We start from the raw sequence: 22,679 nt of genomic DNA, 5'->3' as shown, positions 1-22,679 counted from the left end.
AATACCACAACCTCTAGTGAATATGTAGAGAGAAACCTGCTGAGCATGGCTTGTATTACTTGGCCCTGTACAGCTGGCTGCCATGCAATTCTCAAGAAGAGAATGGTGAATAAAACAGAAAAATGTCATAATGCCTCTGAAACACTCCATGGTGAGACTGCACCTTGAATTCTGTGTACAATTCTGGTCGCCACATCTCAAAGAAGATATAGTTGCACTGGAGAAGGTACAGAGAAAGGCAACCAAAATGATAAAGGGGATGGAACAGCTCCCCCCTATGAGGGAAGGCTAAAGAGGTTAGGGCTGTTCAGCTTGGAGAAGAGACGACTGAGGTCTATAAAATCATGAGAGGTCGAGAACGGGTAAATGTGACTTGGTTATTTACTCTTTCAGAAAAAAGAAGGACTAGGGAACACTCCATGAAGTTAGCAAATAGCAAATTTAAACTAACTGGAGAAAATTCATTTTCACTCAACGCACAATTAAGCTCTGGAATTTGTTGCCAGAGGATGTAGTTAGGGCAGTTAGTGTAGATGGGTTTAAAAAAGGTTTGGATAAGTTTCTGGAGAAGTCCATTAACTGCTATTAATATAGTTGATTTAGGGAATAGCCACTGCTGTTACTGGCATTAGTAGCATGTGATCTACTTAATGTTTGGTTACTTGCCAGGTACTTGTAACCTGGATTGGCCACTGTTGGAAACAGGATGCTGGGCTTGATGGACCCTTGGTCTGACCCAGTATGGCAACTTCTTATATTCTTATGCCAGGCTTACCTGCTGGAATTCACTTAGGAAGGAGCGTTCATACTCCCCTCGGCACCTCCTCTCCATTCTTTCCTCAATCATTTTATGCAGGATTATGGTGACTGCATCAGAGCTGACTCTCTCCAGCAGGTCCAACCTGTGCCTTGGAGGAGGGAGGGAATAAAGAGCAGGCAAAAGGTTTGGACCAAGGGAGTATCATTAATCACCATATATGAATAAAGAAAAACATATGAGATATCATTACTCTTACAATATACAAATATCAGCCAATATTTATTTATTTAAAACCTTTTCTATACCGTCGTTTAGTAATACACCATCACAACGGTTTACAATTAGGCACGTATATAAGTTTGGTTTGTACATTTATCTAGGAGGTGCCAATCAATTTTCGGTTTCATGTTTCAAAAATCTAATCTATATGGAAAGTGGATTGGAACTTCCATTTATATGTTTCATTGGATAATCATATACGTTTTATACTGTCTCTCTTAAATTAATACTTAATTATGATAAAAATAGTAAAGAAAGCAATTACGCTTTTAAGTGACTTTCAGCTATGAGTAGGTGTTCTTACTCATTGAGAAAAGCTTTTTTGAAGAGCCAAGTTTTCAAACTTTTTTTTGAAGAGTTTTAAATCTTTCATCAATCTTATTTCGAGTGGCATTGTATTCCATAATATTGGACCCGCTAAGGATAGTGCTCTCAATACATGTTGTACGCATTACTACTATTCTTATCCCCTCTGCCCCCATTAGAGAGTTTAGATCCTCCCAAATACCTCTTCTTTCCACCCTGCCTCTAACCTCTGCCAGACTATCCTGGACCAGACTTTGAGCCTTCAGATGTTATGCATCAAGGATCTGGAACATGCTTCAGTGTTTGTAGTCCAGCTACCTCAGCTTCAGAAAAAAAGCTAAAAGCATGGCTTTTAAGCTAAGCATTCCTGACAGAAACGTCCTGTCCAACAACCTAATTACCATAGAGATATTCCTATTTCTAGGGCAACAATAAAGAAACTATCTATGAATCTGCCTCTAAAGATACAGATGAGTTATCATTATTGTCTGTTAAAATAATTACAATAGTATTAATTTAATTCTGTTGTAATCCGCTTTGAGATCATCTGTGGTAAAAGTGGAACATCAAATGTCAATAAATAAATAAATAAATAAATAAATATAAAAATACACATATATATGAAGAAATTACTACTTACCTGATAAAGGAAAATTGAGAAACCTTGGTAAGCTAGGTCCTGTTCTGAGGCTTTTTCGCTGCACACTGCATGGCGGCGTTTTGTGCGCCTTCTATAGGCTGCTTTCTACAGGATTAAGTTAAGTGGCAACATGATTACCTGTGTGCACAATTTGAGTGTTGCTGTAAGCTTAAGTTTTTTTGTGGCACCTATCCTGGGGACGCCTAGCTATTAGGAGGCCTAATTTTTTGGATGCCTAGATTTTTGGACACTTTAATAAAAATACAGCTGGATACACGCCTTCTGTCGCTACTCAGCGCACTGTCAGCCTAATAGCTAGGCGTCCCCAGGATAGGTGCCACAAAAAAACTTAAGCTTACAGCAACACTCAAATTGTGCACACAGGTAATCATGTTGCCACTAATGGCGCCACTTAACTTGGACACACAAAATGAGGCCTGACTAAGCGTCCAAAAACTGGACGCACACACCTAACTGACAATCCTGTAGAAAGCAGCCTATAGAAGGCGCACAAAACGCTGCCATGCGGTGCGCAGCGAAAAAGCCTCAGAACAGGACCTAGCTTACCAAGGTTTCTCAATGGGCCAGGCTGCCCACGTACCTCAACCTCCCACATAGCGGGATGAACGTTAGAAAGGCCTGCTGAGCACGGAGACCGGGAGAGGGAGGAAGCCCTACACCAAAACACACTCAGTCTCTGCATGTATTTTTTTTTTTTTTTAAACTTACTTGAGCTCAGTCCTACCTGGCTGAGTACAGAGACGGTCTCCAGCTGCAGGGGGAGAGAGCATATACTGTCACCGCCATGCTCAGCTTCCTGCACCCACTGCCTTTCAGCTGCTTAAACAGCTAAGTTCAAGCCGGCTGAAAACCAGCTACCGGATCAAGGCACTCATCCGAGAGACCACGGAAATAACCTCAAGAATTCTCAACTGAGGGCGGGACCATTTGGTATCACCGCAGGAGAGCGGGCCACATTTATTTTCCTTCTCTTTTTTTTCAAATTGAAACAATCCCCAGTAGGGAGATGCATGTCCACCATCTGCTGGAGACAGAATATTAGCAGGCTGATGTCACTGCAGGGGTATTCATATTGTGACGTCAGTTTGCTCTGTCTCCATCTACTGGTAGAGGTGCATAACCCACAAGTTCTGGATTCATCTGACTGGACACTAAGAAATACTGCATTCTCTTTTACATTCTTAAAGCTGCTTTTCTTTACTGCTTTCCAAAAGAGAATGCATATCAGACTGCTCTTGGCAATATAAACAGCTTGCACAGTGCTTCACTGAAGAACACTTAACATTACATTCAAACTCTTTTCCCATATAGCTATCAAATCATATTTCAGTAATAAAAATAATAAAACTACAACATGAAACTCAAAAGGGCACAAACTGTGACATGGTTGATCATGCTACAGTTTGTAGAAAAATAAACTATATCATCAACAACTTTGCAACAGCTTGTTCCATTCAGATAATATGGCAGTTCAACTTTACGAACTCAGAGAAAACTGAAAAATTTTATATATATTCATAATGATTTTCCCTTTTGTTGTGTGAAAGGTTGTCAGGTAATCCCTGGCCCTTGTAACACAGCCTGCATACTTACAGGATTTCACTCAGTTGCTGAAATTGTTCCATGGCTTTCTGGCACCAGCACTGCCCCTTACTACTATCACAACCAGCACACACCGATTCCTCAGTCACCCCATCCTCTACATCACTCTCCCATTCATTTTCATTCATGCCCTCGGCCACAGCATCCTCCCGTTTCCGTCTCTGCCTCATGTAGATCTTAAAGGAGCGGCAGTAAAATTGCTGGATCATGTCTTGAAAGGTCTTTGTAGTAGAGAAGAAAAGGATAGCTTTAAACATAGTATAAACTTTCTCTCGAAGGCTTTGGGATCCAGACCCTAGAAGCAGGCCCACAGCTGTCCACCTCTCCAAGATGTTCAGACTGTTCAGATAAGGATCCAATCGACACTTAAGCAGGCAGAAAGCATCCAGTAGCAACAAGGTGCATTGCTGCTCGTCCACTGTGTTTTCATACTGTGTGATACAGTTCCAAAACTCAGGGGCGATGTTTCCCTGGAGATCTGTCTGTAACACCTCTGTGAACCATTCTTCTATGACAAAATGCAAGTCATAGCGCTGCAACACTTCCAAAGCACTTTTCATCTCCCCTTCTTGGAACTTCTCTGCAGATTCATCTTGAGGTGCTGGCTGGAGAAACAACAAACCACATTTGACACTAAACAAGGGAGACCAGACAAGAAACAATAACTGCAGGGAAATGCTAAAACAAGAGGGACAGAAGATCCTTTTAAACCAAGAGATGCGGAGACCAAGAGGAAATATGACAGAAATTTATAGAATCATGCGTGAGGTAGAACAGGTAAATACAGAATGATTATTTACTCTTTCAGATAGTACGAGGATTAGGGTACACTCCATGGAACTAGCAGATCTAAAACAAATTGGAGAAAGTATTTTTTCACTCAATAGACAATTAAGCTGTGGTATTAGTTACCGGAGATTAAGACATTTAGTAAAGTGGGATTTAAAAGAAGTTTGGACAAGTTCCAGGAAGAAAAATTAATAAACAATCATCTTATCCTTGGGAGTGAGCAACTGGGAAATGGATCTACTATTTGGGATCTTCTAGGTACTTCCTAATGAACTGGATTGGCCACAATCAGAAACAGAATACTGGGTTCGATGGACCTTTGGTCTGACCCAGCATGGCACTACTTATGTTCTTAAAGAATTCCATTGGGTAATACTGGCCTGATTAAAAATAATTTCCTTTTCTAGCCCATCATACAATTTGGACACCATGTTCATTGCATAAGGCTGGTTTTTCATCAAGCCATAACTATTGGACTTGGGGGTATGACAAAAGCAACGCTCTCTCATCTTTTATTTCATTGTAAATCGACTAATGTTTTTTTGTCTGAAGTGTGGGATAAGATTACACTAATGCTGACTTTGATTTCTCCCATATCCTATAAAATTCGTTCTTAAATCTTTGGCTATACAGCCAGAATTGCCTCATCCACAAGACTAATTATTGGATTTTCTAATAACTGTAGCTATTAAATTGGTTTTATACACTTGGAAAATGGTGTCCGACCTTAATGTACACTTTTGGTGGAATACAGCCTGTTTGTTTTATCAATATGAAAATGTTGTGGCAGTTCGATATCATAGAGTATTGACTTGGCTTACTATGTGGTGACATTTTGACCACTATTTTCAATTCTAATCTGCATTTTACTTATTTTTATGGAAGACTCTTCTGATTTTACTCTTTTTTTATGACTTGCAACTAATATTCCTTTCCATTATTGAGGAGGCATTGGTTTAATGTTGTATAATGGCTACTTTCCTTAATATGCTAAAACCTCTTGATGTAACTGGCACTTGTTATTTTTATTATTTTTTTCAATAAAAAAAGCTTTGAACTGAAAAAAGAATTTCAAAGCACACCTTGATATGTTCCCTAAATATATTACATCTTAATTAACTCCAGGAGGAGGTATTCTTTGATACACTGCAAGTATCAGGAAGAACAATAACAGAAAATGTGAGAAACTGAGATCATTCACAACATATGGATGAAATTCATTCCTATCAAAATATGCTCGAAACCTTTTGGAGACAATGAGCCCGAAAAATAAATTTCCTGAACATCAAATGTGAATCTTTGATTGCCCATAACCTTGGCAAAAATGAACTGGAAGTCTCAAAACAGCTGCATACAAGAAACCTGCAGGTTTCATTTCTACACAATCAACAAGAACACTAACATTCCAATAATACTAAGCCAGCTCTGTGCTTGGAAACTGCAAAGTGCTACGAACAAACAGGCCGATGCAATATGTGCGCGCTTAAAATTAGCATCCAAACTGGGTGTCCATTTTCCTAACGCGTGCCCATCCACCTCTCCTGGGCACAGGATGCGATATGCAAATAAACAGCTGTTTTGAAAAGGATGCACTAGGAGAAATTGTGCGTCCCTAGTTTGGCCTTGGCATCAGGTGCCCAGGAGACATGGCTATGCACACAGCCACAGGTTAGGAAAACAGACGCTCAATTAACCAGCATCCATTTTCTGAGCCTGCACACAACCATGAGTTAGGAAAACAGATGCTGGTAAATTGAGCGTCTGTTTTCCTAACCTGACTGCCATCAAGACTTTGTTTTTCATGTTGCTGCTTTCTGTGGTTTCTCCTACTTAGTATAGCGATGATATTAAGTTGGAAGAACCACAAAAAAAAAAGGAGTATTTTCGACTTTTCTGTTGATGGCTTGGGGTGCCTCAAGACTTAACACCAGCTCCAGGGATGGCATTAATTTCTGAGGGTTAAAACGTGCACATCAGACGCATGTTGATTTCTTACATCGAGTGTACTAGTTAATAGCCTCATCAATATGGCATTTACATGTGATGTGTGCTATTAGCAGGTTTGGACGCGCTGATCCCATTAATACATTGAGACGTATTCTAGCACGACCAAAACACGGGTCCAACCGCATGGCAAGCTGGGCGCGCTGTATTGCATGGGCCCCAAAGTTCAGGTCAGGGAAATAGCAGGGCTTAGCTGATGTGCTCAGGAACCAAACAATGCAGGACCACCCTGAGGAAGCTTCTCTCCTGGCCTTTTATTAGGCTGGCGAGCCCAATCATATGGGTGGGAAGGGGAGAAGAAACGAAACAAAAATAAAATACTATTGCCATGACTTGTACAGCTACCGTATCACTTACCAGCCCCAGTGCCACAGCAGGGACGAGTCCAAGGCTCAGGGTGTTCCAGGCTGCAGACAGCTCAGCCAGTCTCGTCGGGCTCATACTACTGCTTGCCGCCATTCTCCTGCGCAGCAATATCACAGGCCGAGCCACTTGTGTGACCAAGAATCAGTTGTCAGCAATACCAGGATATGTGTATGGATGCATCCGACCCCCCAATAATGAGACCCAAGGAGGGAGACAAAACTGACCGAACGCTGGAAACCTGGTATTTTCTGTCTCTTGCCCCCTGAAGGTGTTTCCGTCCCTGAGCTGTTCAAACACAAGAATACAACAGCCCCCCGTTACCGCTTTTCTTCAAACTGTTGTCGGTGTCACATAGGAATGACATCCCCACAAGTACGAACGACGCATTTAAAAAACGTATGTGCCGCGACGTACAGCTCCCAGACGTAAAAATGTTACTATGACTACCGAGAACGCCTAGCAACGTTTTCGCCGCAAACGACATCCAGAGAAGGCGGAGCTAAGTGTTTCAAGTCTCACTCTAGAAGACGGCTTGGCACGCAGCGTCGCGTCGGTTGTCCGTTGAGCGCGCTTCCGGCGGCAGAGCAGAGCAGTTTGTTTGAGAGCGGTTTCACGTACTGCCCGCCGGTAGCGAGCAGTCCGCCGCCAGGATGAGCCAGCAAGGAGCAGCGCTGCAGACCTACAATAACGAGCTGGTTAAATGTAAGCAGCGAATCCAGGAGAAGCAGGGCAGGGTGGACAGGTACCTCCCTTTATCCCAATTTGGCTGATTCATGCCTACCTTTGAATTCCCTAAAAAAATGAAAACCATATCAGTGCATACAGGATTGCATCAACTTAACTGGTTAAAATGGAGCCGTCTAGCAATCCTGAGGGAACTCATGGTGAGACCTGGGGGAAGGGGGGGAATGACGGGGAGAAAGTAACACTGCACGAGTAGAGTTACTCAGTTTCAGGACAGACCTATTGTAGATTACTCATTCTCTTACCATACCAGTCCAGACAAATGGGACTTATCCCGCTTAGCAGCAGATGGAGGCAGAGGGCAAGTTGATTTTGTCCTGACACCCCTCCCTATGTAGTCTGGTGCAGCAGGGAAGGCTCCTGAAGCAACAGTCTGTCAGAGGCTGATTTCTCTTGCAGAAGCCAAGCCTGAGCAGGATACGCCTCCTGGGATGATAGTCAAATGAAAGTGGCTGTTCTTCCCTCCCTAAAACAATCTGGGCCGCGGCTTCCCTGTCTAAAGAGGGGTACTGTACAGTGTTGAGGTCTTGGCCTATGGTGGAAGGCATAGCAGGCTAGTAGAAAGCCGCAAGAATGACTTCCCAGGTAGGATGTAGCACAGCCGCAAACTTACTAATTGTGGGGCACCCAGAGTAGCCGGTGTTGCAGGTTCATTTTGTATTTATTTATTTATTTGACTTATATTCCACCTTTCAGGCACTTCAAAGCAGATTTCATTCAGGTACTGTAGATATTTCCTTGTTCCCAGAGCCCTCAAAATCTAAGTTTGAACCTGAGGCAATGGAGGGTAAAGAGAGTAGCCCAAGGTCACGAGTTGCAGTGTGATTTAAACTTTGACTTCCCTGGCTCACAGCCCGCTGCTCTAACCATTAGGCAGCTCTAGTAGGGCTTGAGATGGGGGAAGAAAATGTGGTAGCCCCAGGGTTGGGTAGTGCAGCAAGAGCAATCCCCAGAGAGACTCTTGCTAGATCCAGGGGCAGCCACAGAATGATCCAGGCACTCCTCCACAGCCTCAGATTTGCTGTTAGGAGAACCACAGGAGGAGCCTTATAGCCAAGAGGAGGAGTTTACCTCAGAATTTATTATGGCCATGCACAAAGCCTTTTTGCAGATAAAGGACAGAGATATGAGAAAATTCAGACAGGGCCCAGATGGGCAAAAGACATGCTGCATATAGAGCAGGGAATCTATCAGGAAGAGGGCTCCTCCTCAGATAAAGAGGGAAGAAACTGGCAGGAGGCAAATGAAGTGAAGGATCTATCAGTGAAGGCTGACTCAGCTGTTAGACTTTTTAGGGGTGAGGAGCTAGGCCCCTTATTTGCCAGTTGCTCAGTCTCTATAAGGATCCAAGGGTCATCCTATTCTCACAGGGGTTAAGAAACCATCACGGGGGAGGGGGGTTGCCATGAGAGAAGGCTAATTTCATCTGCACAGGCTGGAGCTGCCTTGCCTCCATTGAAACACGGCTGGCTAATGTGTGGTGTCAGGGTGTGCTACTTGAGATCTGATGCTGTGGCACACATCGCCTAAGGGGCGTGCCCCTTAGGGAGTTTTTGCTGCCATCATACAAGAGCTCCTGCCAATTGTAAGTCTCCTTTTTGCTTAAATTTTCTTATGGTGGCTGTATGGGGAAGAAGAGCAAGGGTTCTTTGGGGCCTTCCCCATCTGGTTCCATCGATCCTCCCTCCTATGACCTTCCTATTTCTAATTTTATGCAGCCCATGAGTGCACAACAACTTCTGGCTGGTTAGCTTGGCACGCCTTGTGCCACTGTTGGTGGAGATTCTGTTTCCTTAAGTCCAGATGCTCAGACATCTTCATGGCCACAAGAGATACCCCAAGTCAGGAATGAAAGCTTGTTACTTGAAGAGGTCTTCGTTTGTTTCTATTCCTGGGGTTGGGAAGATCAGGATGTGGATCAAGCTGGTTTAGCTAATTTAAGTGGTATTGCTATCCCCGCTCTAGTGACCTTGTTTTCAAGTTCTGATTTCAATTTAGTAAAGCCAGTTGTAATTACCGTTGACTCTTTGTTGTTCTGCTAGCATGGGAATGGGCAGTTCTTTACTATTAAAATATCTCTAGAAGCAACTTCCCATGAACAAAATCTCAAGACAAATGATGGGGGGAAATTAACCAGTAGTCTTCTCAATATAAAGAATTTCAACAGTGTCATCATCATTGGTTAGAGATAAGGTGTTTTCTTGTCACCAATTTGAAAACCTGGAAATATTTCTGAGGCTTCTTCCTCCAGAGTATATCTGGATGTACCCGGTAGGCCTCGGGGACAGTAAATGTAGGCTTGAGTCTCTGCATCACTTCTGCAAGTGTACTATCATCATTTTATGTTTTGAGTGTTTGCATGTTTTGTTTTTGCAGAGAGTTAGGAAATTACAAAGCAATGCTCTGTGCCGAGTTGTTTCTGATAGTAGCTATTGGGATATGCAGAATATTAAATATGAGTGAATAATTAACGGCCTGTAACAGGTATCGAAGACTTGTGCACTAAAAGGGATGAACTGAATCGGCAGATTATGTTGGAAGAAGATGAGAAGAACAAACTGCAGAATGACATCCGTATCCTCACTGAGAAACTGGCTCGGGTCAATGAGAACCTGGCCAAGAAGATGGCATCACGCAATGAGTTCGACAGAACAATTGCAGAGACAGAAACTGCATACATGAAGGTAACATGAAATAGACTTTAGTTTTTGGGTACTTGCCAGGTTCTTATCCTGGATTGGCCACTGTTGGAAACAGGATGCTGGGCTTGATGGACCCTTGGTCTGATCCAGTATGGCATGTTTTTATGTTCTTATGTAATGGGGGGCAATCTGTAAGCTAAAACACAACATATATCAAGCTAGAGACAATAAAATCCATCACAGAATTAGTTAGGTACATTTAACTAGACCTCTCAGGGCATATGCTGTATTGAAGGTCAGGCCTGGCTAAGACTGGATCCTTGCTCTGGATTATGCCTCCAAAAACCCCAGGTAACTGTGATCTGGGGCCAATTGTACTGGTGTTTGTAAACCAAGAAATCCAAAATTATGACTTGGTATTCAGAAGATACTTGGTAGCAGGTTATAAGGGAAACTATCAGAATATAGTCAAACAGAAAACGTGCAAGTGGACTGCAGTAAGCCAGCTGTGTATGAAAAATGTTATAAACTCTAGATATTAAAGCTGGGAGAAACGCTTTCATTTTCTGCTGAGTCCCCTGATTCAGAGAACTGCTAAAATACTACTATTTTAAAGGTTAAAAAAAAAATAAATTTAAAAAACCAAACCTGTTTGGTTTCCTATAGATTCTTTGCCAGCCACATATTAAACTCATTTGATATTTATTTATTTAAAATGTTTACCACACGCTCCCATGATGTGGCGGTTTACAAAAAATTAAAATTATATTCTTATATCTAATTATAAATACATACAAAACAAGACATTATTTGTCCTGAAAGAGATTCTCAGTAATAAATACAGTCAACTCTAATTTTGTCCCAATATACAATGAGTATCTGATATTTCAAGAGTTTGTTGTACCAAAAGCATTCTGGAAAAGCCACATCTTCAATGCTTTTTTAAAAGCTTTCATCTCTGGCATAAGGTATTTGGACATTGTGATACTGACCTCAGATATTTGGGCATTGTGTTGCATATTAGTGGACCTGCTATTGAGATGTAGAATTATAAAATGCTTGTGCATGTATTTTCGGTGCTCACTAATTGTGTCTGGCTTTTGACTCCCCACGTTTCTTTGGCAGTTAAACTGACCTAATTAATTCCTATTTAACTCTTTGAAGTTCCACCACATTGTATTTATCTGTTTTATGAGCCCAAAACATTTGAGAACTACTATTAAGGTAAAACCTAAGTGCAGTATCATGAAAGGCAGTAGTACAAACAGGTATGATAACTGTCCCCTATCACCGAGACTGATATTTCTGACATTAAGCGACTGACAAGTTGCTGCTGTTTTTGAAGGTTCTTTTTATTCCCCTGCCTGAAGTGCTTGCACCATAATAGTGATGCTCAGCCCATATAACGTTTAGTTATTATGCGCTTCTGAGGGAGCACTGAGAGCATAAGATTTTACTGGTGGCTGAAAAGGATCAAAGAGTGTAATGGAAGTGGACTTTTGTGCTGTGGCATGGTTGGCGCAGCCTAGTAAGCAAACCCACTAGGCCCACACCAATAACTGGAAGATATGCCCTGGGCTGGGGCAGCGCTGCAACTTCACCTGTACCAGCCCTGTTCCCATCTTTTTGAGCTCTTGGGCTCCAGGGGCCAGCAAGCAGTGGGCCTTCAGGGCAAAGACGAAGAGATCCTTGGGCCAAGCTGAGGTCAGGGCAGGCAGCAAGTAAAGCGTAGTCTGGGTACTGTAGGCGCAAACCTTTGCCAATCTGCACACTTACAACCATGATGTCCGTGACGAAGAAGCCTAAGCGCTTAGCTATTTGTGCTGCATGCCACATCAGGGCCATTCAGCCCAAGCTTTCTTTAAGCTTGTATCAGTGCTGCCTGGATGCTTGGGGAGATTTACCTCCTTCAGATTTTGCTGGTGATGGTCCATTTCCTCGGTCAGAAGGGAGTGGGACCAAGGTCAACACGACAGGGTTGTCCCCTCCCTTTTACGATCCACGGGCTGAGTTGTCAGGGGTCACTTGCTCTCAGGATGTTAGGTTCGTGCCTATGGGGTCTGGAATTGACCCATCATCCTTTTCCTGGGTGAAATTCTTCCAGGGATTGCAGACATTTCTACAAGGCCGGTCTTCTGAATTGGCAGTACCTAATAAGGTAGGTCCGTGAATTCCAAGTGCTCCTCTGCCTGTCTCTACGGTCAAGTGCCGTGGCACAGTGTGGTCTAATAAGCCTCAAATGCAGGTGGATCAAGATGATGATGATGGTGGTGGCTGTCCTGGTTAGGAAGGGGACATTCCCCACATTTGGAGCCATATAGAACACTTCTCCGTTGCTTGCTTAAAGATGAGTTGCTGAGCGTGATCTCTCAGACTTTGAAGACCCTCGGAGTGGCTGGGACTGACTCCTTGGGGATGCAGAAGAAGGATCCCATTTTGGTCACCCTACGTAAGGTTTCTTGTTTCTTTCTCTTCCTGGATGCAATCCAGGAGTTGATTGATCTGGAATGGAGAACACCAGAAGCATCCTTTAAAGGAGGACACATCTTCGTGGGTTTATACCCCTTGGATCCATAGGCCAGAGAGCAGTTGCGTTTCCCTAAGGTGGATGCCTTGGTGTGGTCTGTCACGAAGCGTACTGCCATCCTGGAAAAGGGAGGTGCAGCACTGAAGAATGCTCAGGATAGAAGAATTGAGGCTATCCTAAAGCAAGCCTTTGAAGTAGTGACAATGAACTTACAAATTGCTTCTTGTTGTGCCTTGGTAGCTCGGGCTACCTTGGGTCTTTGTCAAGAATCTGGTAGCACCTTGTCCAGTCTTGGACCTGTGGTAGAACTGGGGGCTGCTTTCTTAGCTGATGCAAGCTGTGACTTGGTTCGCACAGCTGCCAGAGGAGCTGCTTCAGTTATTGCGGCTAGGCAGCAGCTATGGCTGAGCCAGTGATTGGACTTTGAAATAGTATCCACCAATCTTACCAAGCTGCCCTTCAAGGACTTGCTTTTGTTTGGCAGAGAATTGTAAAAAATGTCAAGTAAATGGGGAGAGACCCAGGTCTCTCGATTGCCGGAGGACAAGAAACCTATTGCCCAGTCTTTTCAGGCAAGTGGCTGCTCTCAAGACTATCGGTGTTTTTGGCTTTATAGGGGAGGTTCTTCCCAGAGGTCCCATCCTTTCTGCTGACCTCAGTCCTTTCGCCCTCGAGGGCCTTAAAAGGATGCATGCTCCGGAAGTGAGGCCCCTCTGTCTTCCCACTGAAGGCGACTACCTAGCCTGCTTTTATCACAGGTGGGTCCAGATTATGTCAGATCAATGGGTTCTCGAAGTGGTTCGGGACAGGTATGCTCTAGATTTTTTTCGCATTACCCTGGATGTCTATATATTGTCTCCATGCAACTCCTCTCAGAAGAGAGTAGAAGTGGAAGCGATAATACAAAGGCTATTGTACCTGAAAGCGGTGATTCCTGTTCCCAAATCGCAGCGAAATATGGGCCGTTATTCTATGTCTTGTCATGCCCAAGAAGGGAAGGGTCATTTCAGCCCATACTGGATCTCGAGGGCATCAACCAACATTTACGAGTTATGCATTTCAGGATGGAAATGGTGTTCTCTGTCATAATGGTAGTACCAGCAGGGAGAGTACCTCACGTTTCTGGATCTGATGGAGGCATACCTGCATATCTCCATCCGTCAGGATAATCAGTGGTTCCTCCAGTTTGTTGTTCTGGATCACCATTACCAGTTTCAGGCCTTGTCTTTCAGACTAGCCACAGCGCCCAGGACCTTTTCCAATGTCATGGTGGTGGTAGCTGCGGCCCTCCACAAGGAGGCCTAAGCAGAAATCTTATAGACCCAGGAGAATAGGAAGTGAGCAATGAAGCCTTTCAGAAAATAGTTCAGAAATGGGGAACATCTCAAATAAACCTAATGGCAACTCACAAGAATGCCAAAGTAAGACATTTTAGCAGACACAGAGCCCAACATTCAAGGAATTGATGCTTTAGAACAAACATGGCCAAAGACAGAGCTAACATGTTTTGCTCCCATGGTCTCTGATAGGACATGTTCTGAGAAAAGTCAAGAAAGAGAACGCCCACGTAATACTAGTGGTTCCATGTTGGCCAAGCTGGCCTTGGCACATGGATTTCATTTATTTAAGACACTTAATTGCAACATCCAACCAAAACTGATCAATGAGATTAAAAATAGACCGACCACTTCACTTAGTAGGAGTCCTAAACCTACTACAGCAAGGGCCAATATTCATGGAGGACCCAGCTCCATTTTATCTTACAGCATGGCTCTTGAGAGGAAAAAGTTAATTAACACTTTTGGTGAATAACTTTTTTTTTATCAACTATGTTGAGAGTAAGGAAGAATCTACTCTAACAAACAAATGTGTATAGTGCTGTTTTTTAAGCCTTTTGAAAAGAAATAACCATCTCGCCATGGCAGTCTTAGATATGTTGGCCTTTTTACAAAGAGTTTTAGATAAAGGTTTAGTACATAATTCCATAAAAGTACAAATATCATTAATAGCCTGTTACATAGGCAAACTAAAAGGGTTTTTCCTGCCATCTCATCCTGATGTTGCACATTATTGGAAGGGGCAAAAGAAGACACGACAGTATTAGCACATTGAAATCTAAATTTAGTCCTAAATGTTCGTTGATTCCATGAAACATGCCAAAGATCTCATTTTGAAGACAGTCGTCTTAGTTGCAACCACTACTGCTGGCTTCAGTGGGCTTCATTTACAACACTGCATTGATGAGGGGCCATTACCACATTGTTGTTGAAAGGTGTGAGATAATGTAATATTAGAGTTTAGTATGCAAAACTTTGTAAATCAGATACACTAGGGCAGTGGGAAGGAGGGACTTAAATTTGACCCTTGTGCCTGCTAGCACAAAGCTTTATCAGGCTGGCCATGCTGCCAAAATGGGGAATTCAGACTAGGCAATCTTGGTTAAAGTGTTATAAAACGGAGATGCTAAGAGATCCCTAAGCCTTTTCTCATCCTGACTCTGTTTGGCCTTGTGCGAGTCACATTACTGCTGTTTTCTTCCTCCTTTGGAAACTCTCCCAGCCCACTCACCTCCACTTCTGTTTCTGAAGTCCTGTGATTTGAAAGCACTCTTGCTCCTGGTGGAATTCTGCGCAAAAAAATTGAAAATTCTGCACACTTATTTTCTAAATTCTGTAAAATTCTGCACATTTATTTATCAAAATAACACTATTTTTTGCAAATTATTCTGCATTTCAGTGCAATCCAATATTTTCAATAGAGGAGGTAAACAAGAACAGAAGCAGAGGTCAAAGGAGGATTCACATCTCCACCTGTTCTAGGCCAGGGGCAGCAACCCATGGCACTGGACAGCTGAGCAGACAATGACGACCCCCACCGCTACCTGCATCAGAAAGCTAGCTCCAAGCCCTGCATGCAGCAGCAGGAGTCGCATTTATCCAAATATATCCTGTTGCAGTGGGGCCAGTCGCATGCAGCAGGAGATGTTTGGTTAAACGCATTCTCTGCAGCGGAAGTCAGAGTCCGCTCGGCTGTCCAGTGTCAGGGCACACATGTCAGACTGCAGACCAATGGCCCAGAACAAATGGAAATATGAGTCCCCCCTTGGCCTCTGCCCCTGCCCTATTTACCTTCTTTCCCCTCATACCACGAGCCCACACTAGAAACACTCTTCCCCCCCCCTCCCCTCTCTCTCACTCTGCCCCTCCCCTCACTCTCCTTTCTCTTCCCTCTTTCCCCCCCCCCCCCCCAACCCGACGAGTGTAGGGTCCTGGCTTTTGCACAGTGCAGCTTGCTAACCTTGCTCATGCCACGCTGCCTCTGCTCTACATGCGGGAACGTTTGCCTGCGATGCCTCCGCTCTCTGTGTGCGTGCCTATGCCGTAATGGTTCCACTCTCCGTGCATGGTGAACCTCGCTTGTGCCGCGATGCTTCCGGTGTTGCTTCCTCTTCCGTCAGAACATTCAGAAGGGAGAAGCATTCGGCTGTGGTGGATTCTGCGAGGCGAGGGAGGAAATCGGCGGGAAGGGAGAATTCTGCATTCCGCAGTAGTGCAGAATTCCCCAGGACTAGCACTTTGGATGAAAAACCTCTTGTGTGCAAGTTCTTGTTGTTGTGTTCTGCCTGCTGGGCTACAATAATTGATGTTTGCAGATAAAATCTTTAGGCAGTAAAAGCTTAGTTTTGGTTTGCAATGGGAAAATTAAAATTGGCTGGACATCAATCTATGCAAGCTAAATATAGAAAATAAATATTTGGTAAATGTTTTATCCTCATTTACATGGGCAAAGAGGCGGTTTGTAAAACACACAAGAAGCTACCTATCTAAACTCAGTGTGCAGGAGCAGTTCTTTAAATGGAAGGCACTGTGCCTTTTTCTGAATGTTCTGTTATTGAAAAGATGTTGTTACCTGTGAATAGGGCTGTCAGAGTGCTTTGGTTCGATTGTAAGTGTCAGAGTGCCTTTGCACTCCTGTCATTTGTTGATAGAAGCTGCCTCTGCAACATCCTTTATATTTGATTGGCTGGGGTGGGTTACTAAATCATTCCATCCCAGTGCAACAGCTAGAATGTGTGCCATGTGCCCTGTAATATGGCTGCAGTAAAGGATATATTCCTCATTTAACTTAGCATTCTTTGATTGCTTCTTCCCAGATCCTGGAGAGCTCACAAAGTCTACTGAATGTGCTGAAGAGAGAAACCGGCCTTCTGGGCAAAGCTGGAGAACTGAAGGCCAGTGGGGCTGCAGTGCATCCCAAGGATAGCTGACCACCTGCAGCTCTTCTCTCCAGCTCTCTGCAAATGTGAAAGGCCTTACACTCTGTTTTGTGAATTGATGAGTATTGTTACTTGTAGGACAGACCCTGTACTAATTTTTCTTTTGCTAAAAAAAAGCCATTTTATAAATGTCTATGCATGTTTCACATGAAATAATGTGATCTAAAAAGAAAATGTATTTGTTAATTACTGATAGTGGTAAGCATAGCATCTTGCAAAGGATTTTTAAGAGGATTCCCCTCAGGTGCTCATGTCAGGCAGTTAAATTCCCCATGCAGAATCCTCTCCTGATTCTCTGCTGCTACTTCTGCCATCAGCTGGCTAGCAGGGTTTGATGAGAGCATTGACCCTGAGCAACTGAGCTGGAAGACCACACATCTGGCCCACAGTGAACAGACATACTCATCACTGTTGCAGAGGAATTTTCATTAAGTAGGACAAAATTGGTCATTTTAAATTTCATCTAGTGTGTTTTTTTTTTTAAAGACAGGAGGGTGGTGATGTGTGTTCTGGGCATAACTGGTGCTTATGCTAATTTTATGTTAAGATCCAGAAACATCAGTATACAAGGGATAGACTGACTTACTGAGGCAGCATTAAAGAAAAACACTCAGGGCTGCTAAATGGGTGGACTGCAACTGAAGCAGTTGCTTTGGTTTCCATCATCTCTGCTACTGCATTACAGCTTTATATTCAACAGTTAGCCAGTGCCATGGGTGCTGGAAACCTTCACTTACCAGATAGGGAAAGAACAGGCAGACAGCTGAACAAGCTTAATAGCAGCAAATTGACTCAACAATCTATTTTATAGAGATTTTCAAATTCCCATTTTAGTGACACTGCTTTGTGATTTATTTTTTTTAAAGTATATATAGAGGAAGAAGTATCACCTTTGGTTCCTGAAAGATCTTTCACCCATTGGTGTTGGGAATGTTTAAGCTGTAAGGGCTGATTCACTAAAGTCTGCTAAAAGCCTAGCCCTCACGTGCATACTTTTCCAGATATACAGAAAGTTAACAGTATTTATATGCACACCTATGTAACAGGCCCCCCCCCCCCCCCCCCCCATATGGCCACTTCCTTCCTTGTTGGCAGGAGAGGAGACTCTTGCCTCCTATCTCCTTACCCTCCAAATGGTACCACTTCAGACTTGGTCCAAGGATAGTTTCTGGACTCTGCCTATTCTCCACAGCCATATGGAGATATGATATGCCCCTTATTTTCCTTGTAATTGCATTGAGAGGGAATTAAACCGGAATTTGTCTCCTGTCTTGAATGGAGCCAGATTAGCAGCTCTGATTTCTGGGACCTGACTGCAAGTTCATGTTTTATATTTTACAAAGAGTTTGTGTCTTGTTTTTCTGAGAAATTCATCTAATGTTGCTGTGCTGTAATCTAATTGTGAACATGTAACAGTGGTAAAGGAGAGAGCCAGTCCCATTGGTGGAGGGCTGCCCTTTTTCACACAAGCAACTAAATAAAACCTAGCTGTAAGTACATACAATACCCAGTGCGAAACCAACTCTGTAATAGACCTTCCCTTTGCGTTCTGCTACACTTGGGTTCAGTTCCTCATCTAGTTGATGGTGACAGAACTTTTTTTTTATCCTGTGACATCACTGCTACCTATGTGAGGTGCAGAGACAGTTAAGGCCATTATTCCCTGCCTCCCCTTGATGGAAGAGCTACTGATTCAGCAGCAGTATTCTATATCTTATTGAGCTGGCTTATGATTTTAATTTGAAGGAAACAGAAAAAGGACCATTTTATCTGAGACATTCAATTTGATTGGACTGTGCACCTGTAATTTTTATAGAGTAGCAAGTCAAAAATTTGTATATGCTCCCATTCCCATCAAAGGATTTAGTGCAGATAGATAGATAGAATATAGGTTTTAGGAAAAGAGGAAGAGGATCCTCTAAGAATCTTTAAAATCTTCACTACTTTCCATTTCTCAATACTTAGAGGAATAAATAGCTTCCGTGAACACCAAAAGGTGTATGGCTAAAGGCATTCAACCAGCAAGTTTCAAGCTGCTTAAAATAATTTTATCTTTCATCTTAGAAGTCATAGGGCCATTTTAAGCCCTCCGTAGGCCAATAGTTTATCGATGTTATTTTCCCTGTGGCAGCAATAGATCAGCTGCAGCAGACAGAAAAGCCTGCACTGCATTAAATTGCAGCAAATAAACTAAGAAGTATGTAAAATAAGATAGGGCCTTGAACATGATCTAAAGAAATAAAAATAGCAGTTATGTTATTAGAATCAACAGTTTAATCCATTGTTTGTAGAATGCAGGCCTTTTTGAAAACACTTCTCACACAGCCACATATAAGCAAAACTCATGTCTCATCTGTTTTAGAAAACCAGAACTTTATGTAAAATAGGATCAGTCTTATAAGATAGCATCCCTTTCACTAGTGTTTGCTTGAAGAAGTTTTCAGATTTCTTAATTAGCTTTCTATGCTTTGTAAGCAGGATACTCCTGCAATATAAAATCTTCTGGAGCATTTAGCATAGCATCTATGTAACCTCCTAGGAACTATACATTCTCAGATTGGGAATTATTTAATTAAAAAAAAAAAGCTATTTACAAAAAATATCTTTTTATAGCAGATATTGAGAAGAAATAGGAGGAGAACAGTTTTTTGTCGCTAATAGAAATGGGAAATTATTTTGGAAAAGAGAATTTCTTTCTGTAGTGGATAAAAAAGTGCTTACAAGCCTTCTTGCATAAGGCTGGCAGAATTTAAATTAGAAGAGAGCCCTGACTGTGGGTATTAAATGTACACATATGCTGCAAGAACCTTTTCTACTACATTGGCAATTAGTGATTTATTGTTTCATTTGAAGGGCATTTGCCAGAAACTTGTTTCAGATAAGATATATTCTAAGCTGACTTCCTTAGACTTTTAGGTTCATTTATTTTAAAAGCCATGGTTTAATACAATGGTCCCTAAGGTGATCTTTAAATCAGTTATCCCTCTAGGGATTACGCATCTGTCTTGATTATTGGGTAAGAGAGTAAATTATTAAAGCATGATTTCTCTCCAGTTGTTTTAGCAGAGCAAGTGGCTACCTGTTCAAACTATGTCTTAAAAACACTTCTGCCTCAAAATTCAGAAGCTTTTCAACTGTTCCAACTAAAATTGATAATTGCATGCCTATCTGATGGTATCAATGAACTTATGATTGCTTCAGTTCTAGTTTTTCTCCCAAAAGTTACTAAAAGTCTTTTATGGCTATGATACTGGCCTGTTAGTCTAAAGTGATACTTCTTAACCTGCTTTTCAGAAGAAGGCTAATTTTTTGAAGAAGAACTAAAATAACTATACAAAAAAATCCACCAACAACAAAGGTTAATCCTAGGGCCAATTTTTGCTTTATAGAGTTCATGGTCATTACCATGACTCTAGAAGTTATAATCCAAGTATTCGTTATACTTCTCAACCCAAACATCAAAAAATGACTTTTTCAGATTTTTTTTCCGGAAAGTCAGATAAATTGTTCATTTATTTTGGAAGAGTGTAAAAAGTTTAGGTGACAACCAAATCAACCATGGCAAGTTGGACAAAGGACTAGATAAAAATAGCACATATATTAAAAGGAAATCGAATGCATTCAACTAGAGACCAGTTATCCTCTTGGGTGTAAGAAGAAGCTGTATATCTGGCAAAGATTTGTAAAGTGGCTATATGGTCCATCTTACATTTATGATCAAAACATTACAGATGGAATGTTTTCATGAAAAAGAACACTGCTTATAAAGCAAGAATTGTATATGTAGGTTTATTATCCTCCCACCCAGGGCTTTGGTACTTCCCAATCATTCTAGACCGGTGTAGCAGAATGCAAAGGAAGGAGAAATTTAGGTTTACCTGATAATTTCCTGTCCTTTATTTCTGCTATACCAATCCAGAAAACCACCTGGGATGTTAAAAATAAAAAAAGAGATTTTTTTAGTAAATGAGAAGATTAAAAAATAAAATAGAAATGCTAAAGTCTTTTAATGTAAGAATTTAGAGAACCTTCCTCGATATGGGAAATGAACCATTTTTGCATTATAACATTTAAAATCTGCTTTGTCATAGGAATACTGGCTTTAACTGTCACTGCACCACACCTAATGTAGTAGTGATGTCAGAGGATAAAAGAAAAGTTCTCTGCCTCCATCAGCTGGATGAGGGACTAGACCCAATCATTCTGAATTGGTGTAGCAGAAATAAAGGAAAGGAAATTATCAACTAAGTACAAATTTCTCTATGACAAGAGCAGCCAGGACCAGATTTGCTGGCAATGAAGAAGGCAGCAGCCACCAGTCATTCTGGTAACACCAGATATTTTGGCCAAGCTCAGAAACTGAGTCCTCTTCCCTGTCCTAGTTTAGCACAAGATCCAGTCAATAAATGAAACTCTATATTTATAAGAAGAATTCTGACTGTACCAAAGCACTCATGTAGTCTCTTAGCTACGCAGGTTACAGGTTTTTAATAATAGCACAATGAGTGTTTTGCACTTCTCAACAGGCAGCCATCAAAGTGGGCTGGTTTCTTATTGGCTGTCTCATTCCATTTAAGGATAAACAATATCTTTGGAATAAAAATTGACATTGAGTTCCTGGCTTTGCTAAAATGATTCTTGCTTGTGCCAAGCTGTTTATTTCCTCTATCTTCTTCCATTTACTGACCTCCTCTTAATCATTAAACTCAACAAGTAGGTTTCTATTATTTTCATAGCTAAACTTTATACAAAATACAAAAAACACCATTTAGCACTGTAAACAGTGTCACACCCCTGTTTGGTAAGGAAGAGCAGGGCTGGTGGCCACCTAGGGTGCTGGAGTAGGGCGGGGTGTCATATTTGAAAATGTAAGGAGTTGATCAGTGCAATGTGGAGGTAAGTGAGATTGCTGATAATGCAATTCAGGGGATCGGGGGGAGAGAGAGTTCACTGCCTAGGGTGGCTGGATTTCCTTGCACCAGTACCGAGAGGCCATTCAGTCCATACAGCACCATAGTAATGTGTAGAATAAATATATATATCTCCTAAGAGTACTAATACTGGAAAACCTCAAACGATGAGTGAATACTAGTGGTGAGGAAGGAAAGAAGACCCAGTCAATGCACAACAGCAACACCTAGTAGGCAGAGCAGATGGCTTATAGTAGGCTGAGGCTGGGTAAGAGTGGTGAGTCAGAGCCACATACCCAAACAATACGTTAAACAACTTGTTTACACCAAGGGAATGTTCTACAGAAGAATCTCTAGTAGAGTAAAAGTTGAAAGTGGAAGCTCACTATGAAGGAAAACTAATGGAGGAGAAAGAAATCAGAGGAATGGATTTGTGGAAAGAAAGCAGCATAACAAAGATGTTTAGTTAACTACCAAGATCCACCTTGGAAGGATACATATCCCATCCTTAGTAGTGGTGAGATGGAAGGAAATAAAGAGTTTGTCATTCTCCAAATGACCTGATAAGAAACAAAGTTGGTGTATCAAAAATGACAGGAGTCAAGGTAACCAATTTACTAAAGCATAAGCTTTTGAGGACAGTGTCCACTTCATCAGATACATGACCACACTAATGTGGCTATCTCTCTGAAGATTTTTCACCAAAGTTGGTTTAGTAGAAGAGGTGTTCAGGGGCTTCTTAGATATAGGTGAATATCAAGCATGATGACTTCTGAAGAATTACCTATGCATGGAAAGTGGGATATTCTGCAC

At 42.1% G+C, this 22,679-nt stretch overlaps 2 protein-coding genes across 3 annotated transcripts in view; one reads left to right on the top strand and one right to left on the bottom strand.

The window, feature by feature from the left end:
• ANAPC2 (anaphase promoting complex subunit 2) overlaps nt 1-7,208 on the bottom strand; it is a 137,740-nt gene extending 130,532 nt beyond the window's left edge. The window contains exons 1-3 of one of the 2 annotated variants that reach the window (XR_003858357.1): nt 6,759-7,208; nt 3,600-4,213; nt 776-908 (exon numbers count right to left, since the gene is read on the bottom strand). Coding sequence is in view for 1 of the 2 variants with exons in the window: in XM_029614053.1 (XP_029469913.1) it covers nt 776-908; nt 3,600-4,213; nt 6,759-6,860 (849 nt within the window). In the remaining variant the exon portion in view is untranslated. The remainder of the gene's footprint in view (nt 1-775; nt 909-3,599; nt 4,214-6,758) is intronic. The other variant, XM_029614053.1, reaches the window with a different exon arrangement.
• A 45-nt stretch (nt 7,209-7,253) lies between these two features.
• Nucleotides 7,254-21,591, top strand: SSNA1 (SS nuclear autoantigen 1). The gene is made up of 3 exons (XM_029614058.1): nt 7,254-7,469; nt 9,996-10,195; nt 16,834-21,591. Exons 1-3 carry the CDS (start codon nt 7,418-7,420, stop codon nt 16,945-16,947), a joined length of 366 nt encoding a protein of 121 aa, XP_029469918.1. The 5' UTR covers nt 7,254-7,417; the 3' UTR covers nt 16,948-21,591.
• The last annotated feature ends 1,088 nt before the right edge of the window (nt 21,592-22,679 follow it).

This window comes from Rhinatrema bivittatum, chromosome 8, assembly GCF_901001135.1.
Source record: "Rhinatrema bivittatum chromosome 8, aRhiBiv1.1, whole genome shotgun sequence".
NCBI classification, from domain to species: domain Eukaryota; kingdom Metazoa; phylum Chordata; class Amphibia; order Gymnophiona; family Rhinatrematidae; genus Rhinatrema; species Rhinatrema bivittatum.
This window is presented reverse-complemented; position numbering and strand designations above follow the sequence as displayed.

Bases quoted from the DNA above. Each gene is read 5' to 3' on its own strand.
- SSNA1 (XM_029614058.1), top strand. From the start codon at position 7,418: ATGAGCCAGCAAGGAGCAGCGCTGCAGACCTACAATAACGAGCTGGTT. The intron at 7,470-9,995 runs GTAAGCAGCGAA...GGCCTGTAACAG, and splicing joins CAATAACGAGCTGGTTAAAT to GTATCGAAGACTTGTGCACT. The intron at 10,196-16,833 runs GTAACATGAAAT...GCTTCTTCCCAG, and splicing joins CAGAAACTGCATACATGAAG to ATCCTGGAGAGCTCACAAAG.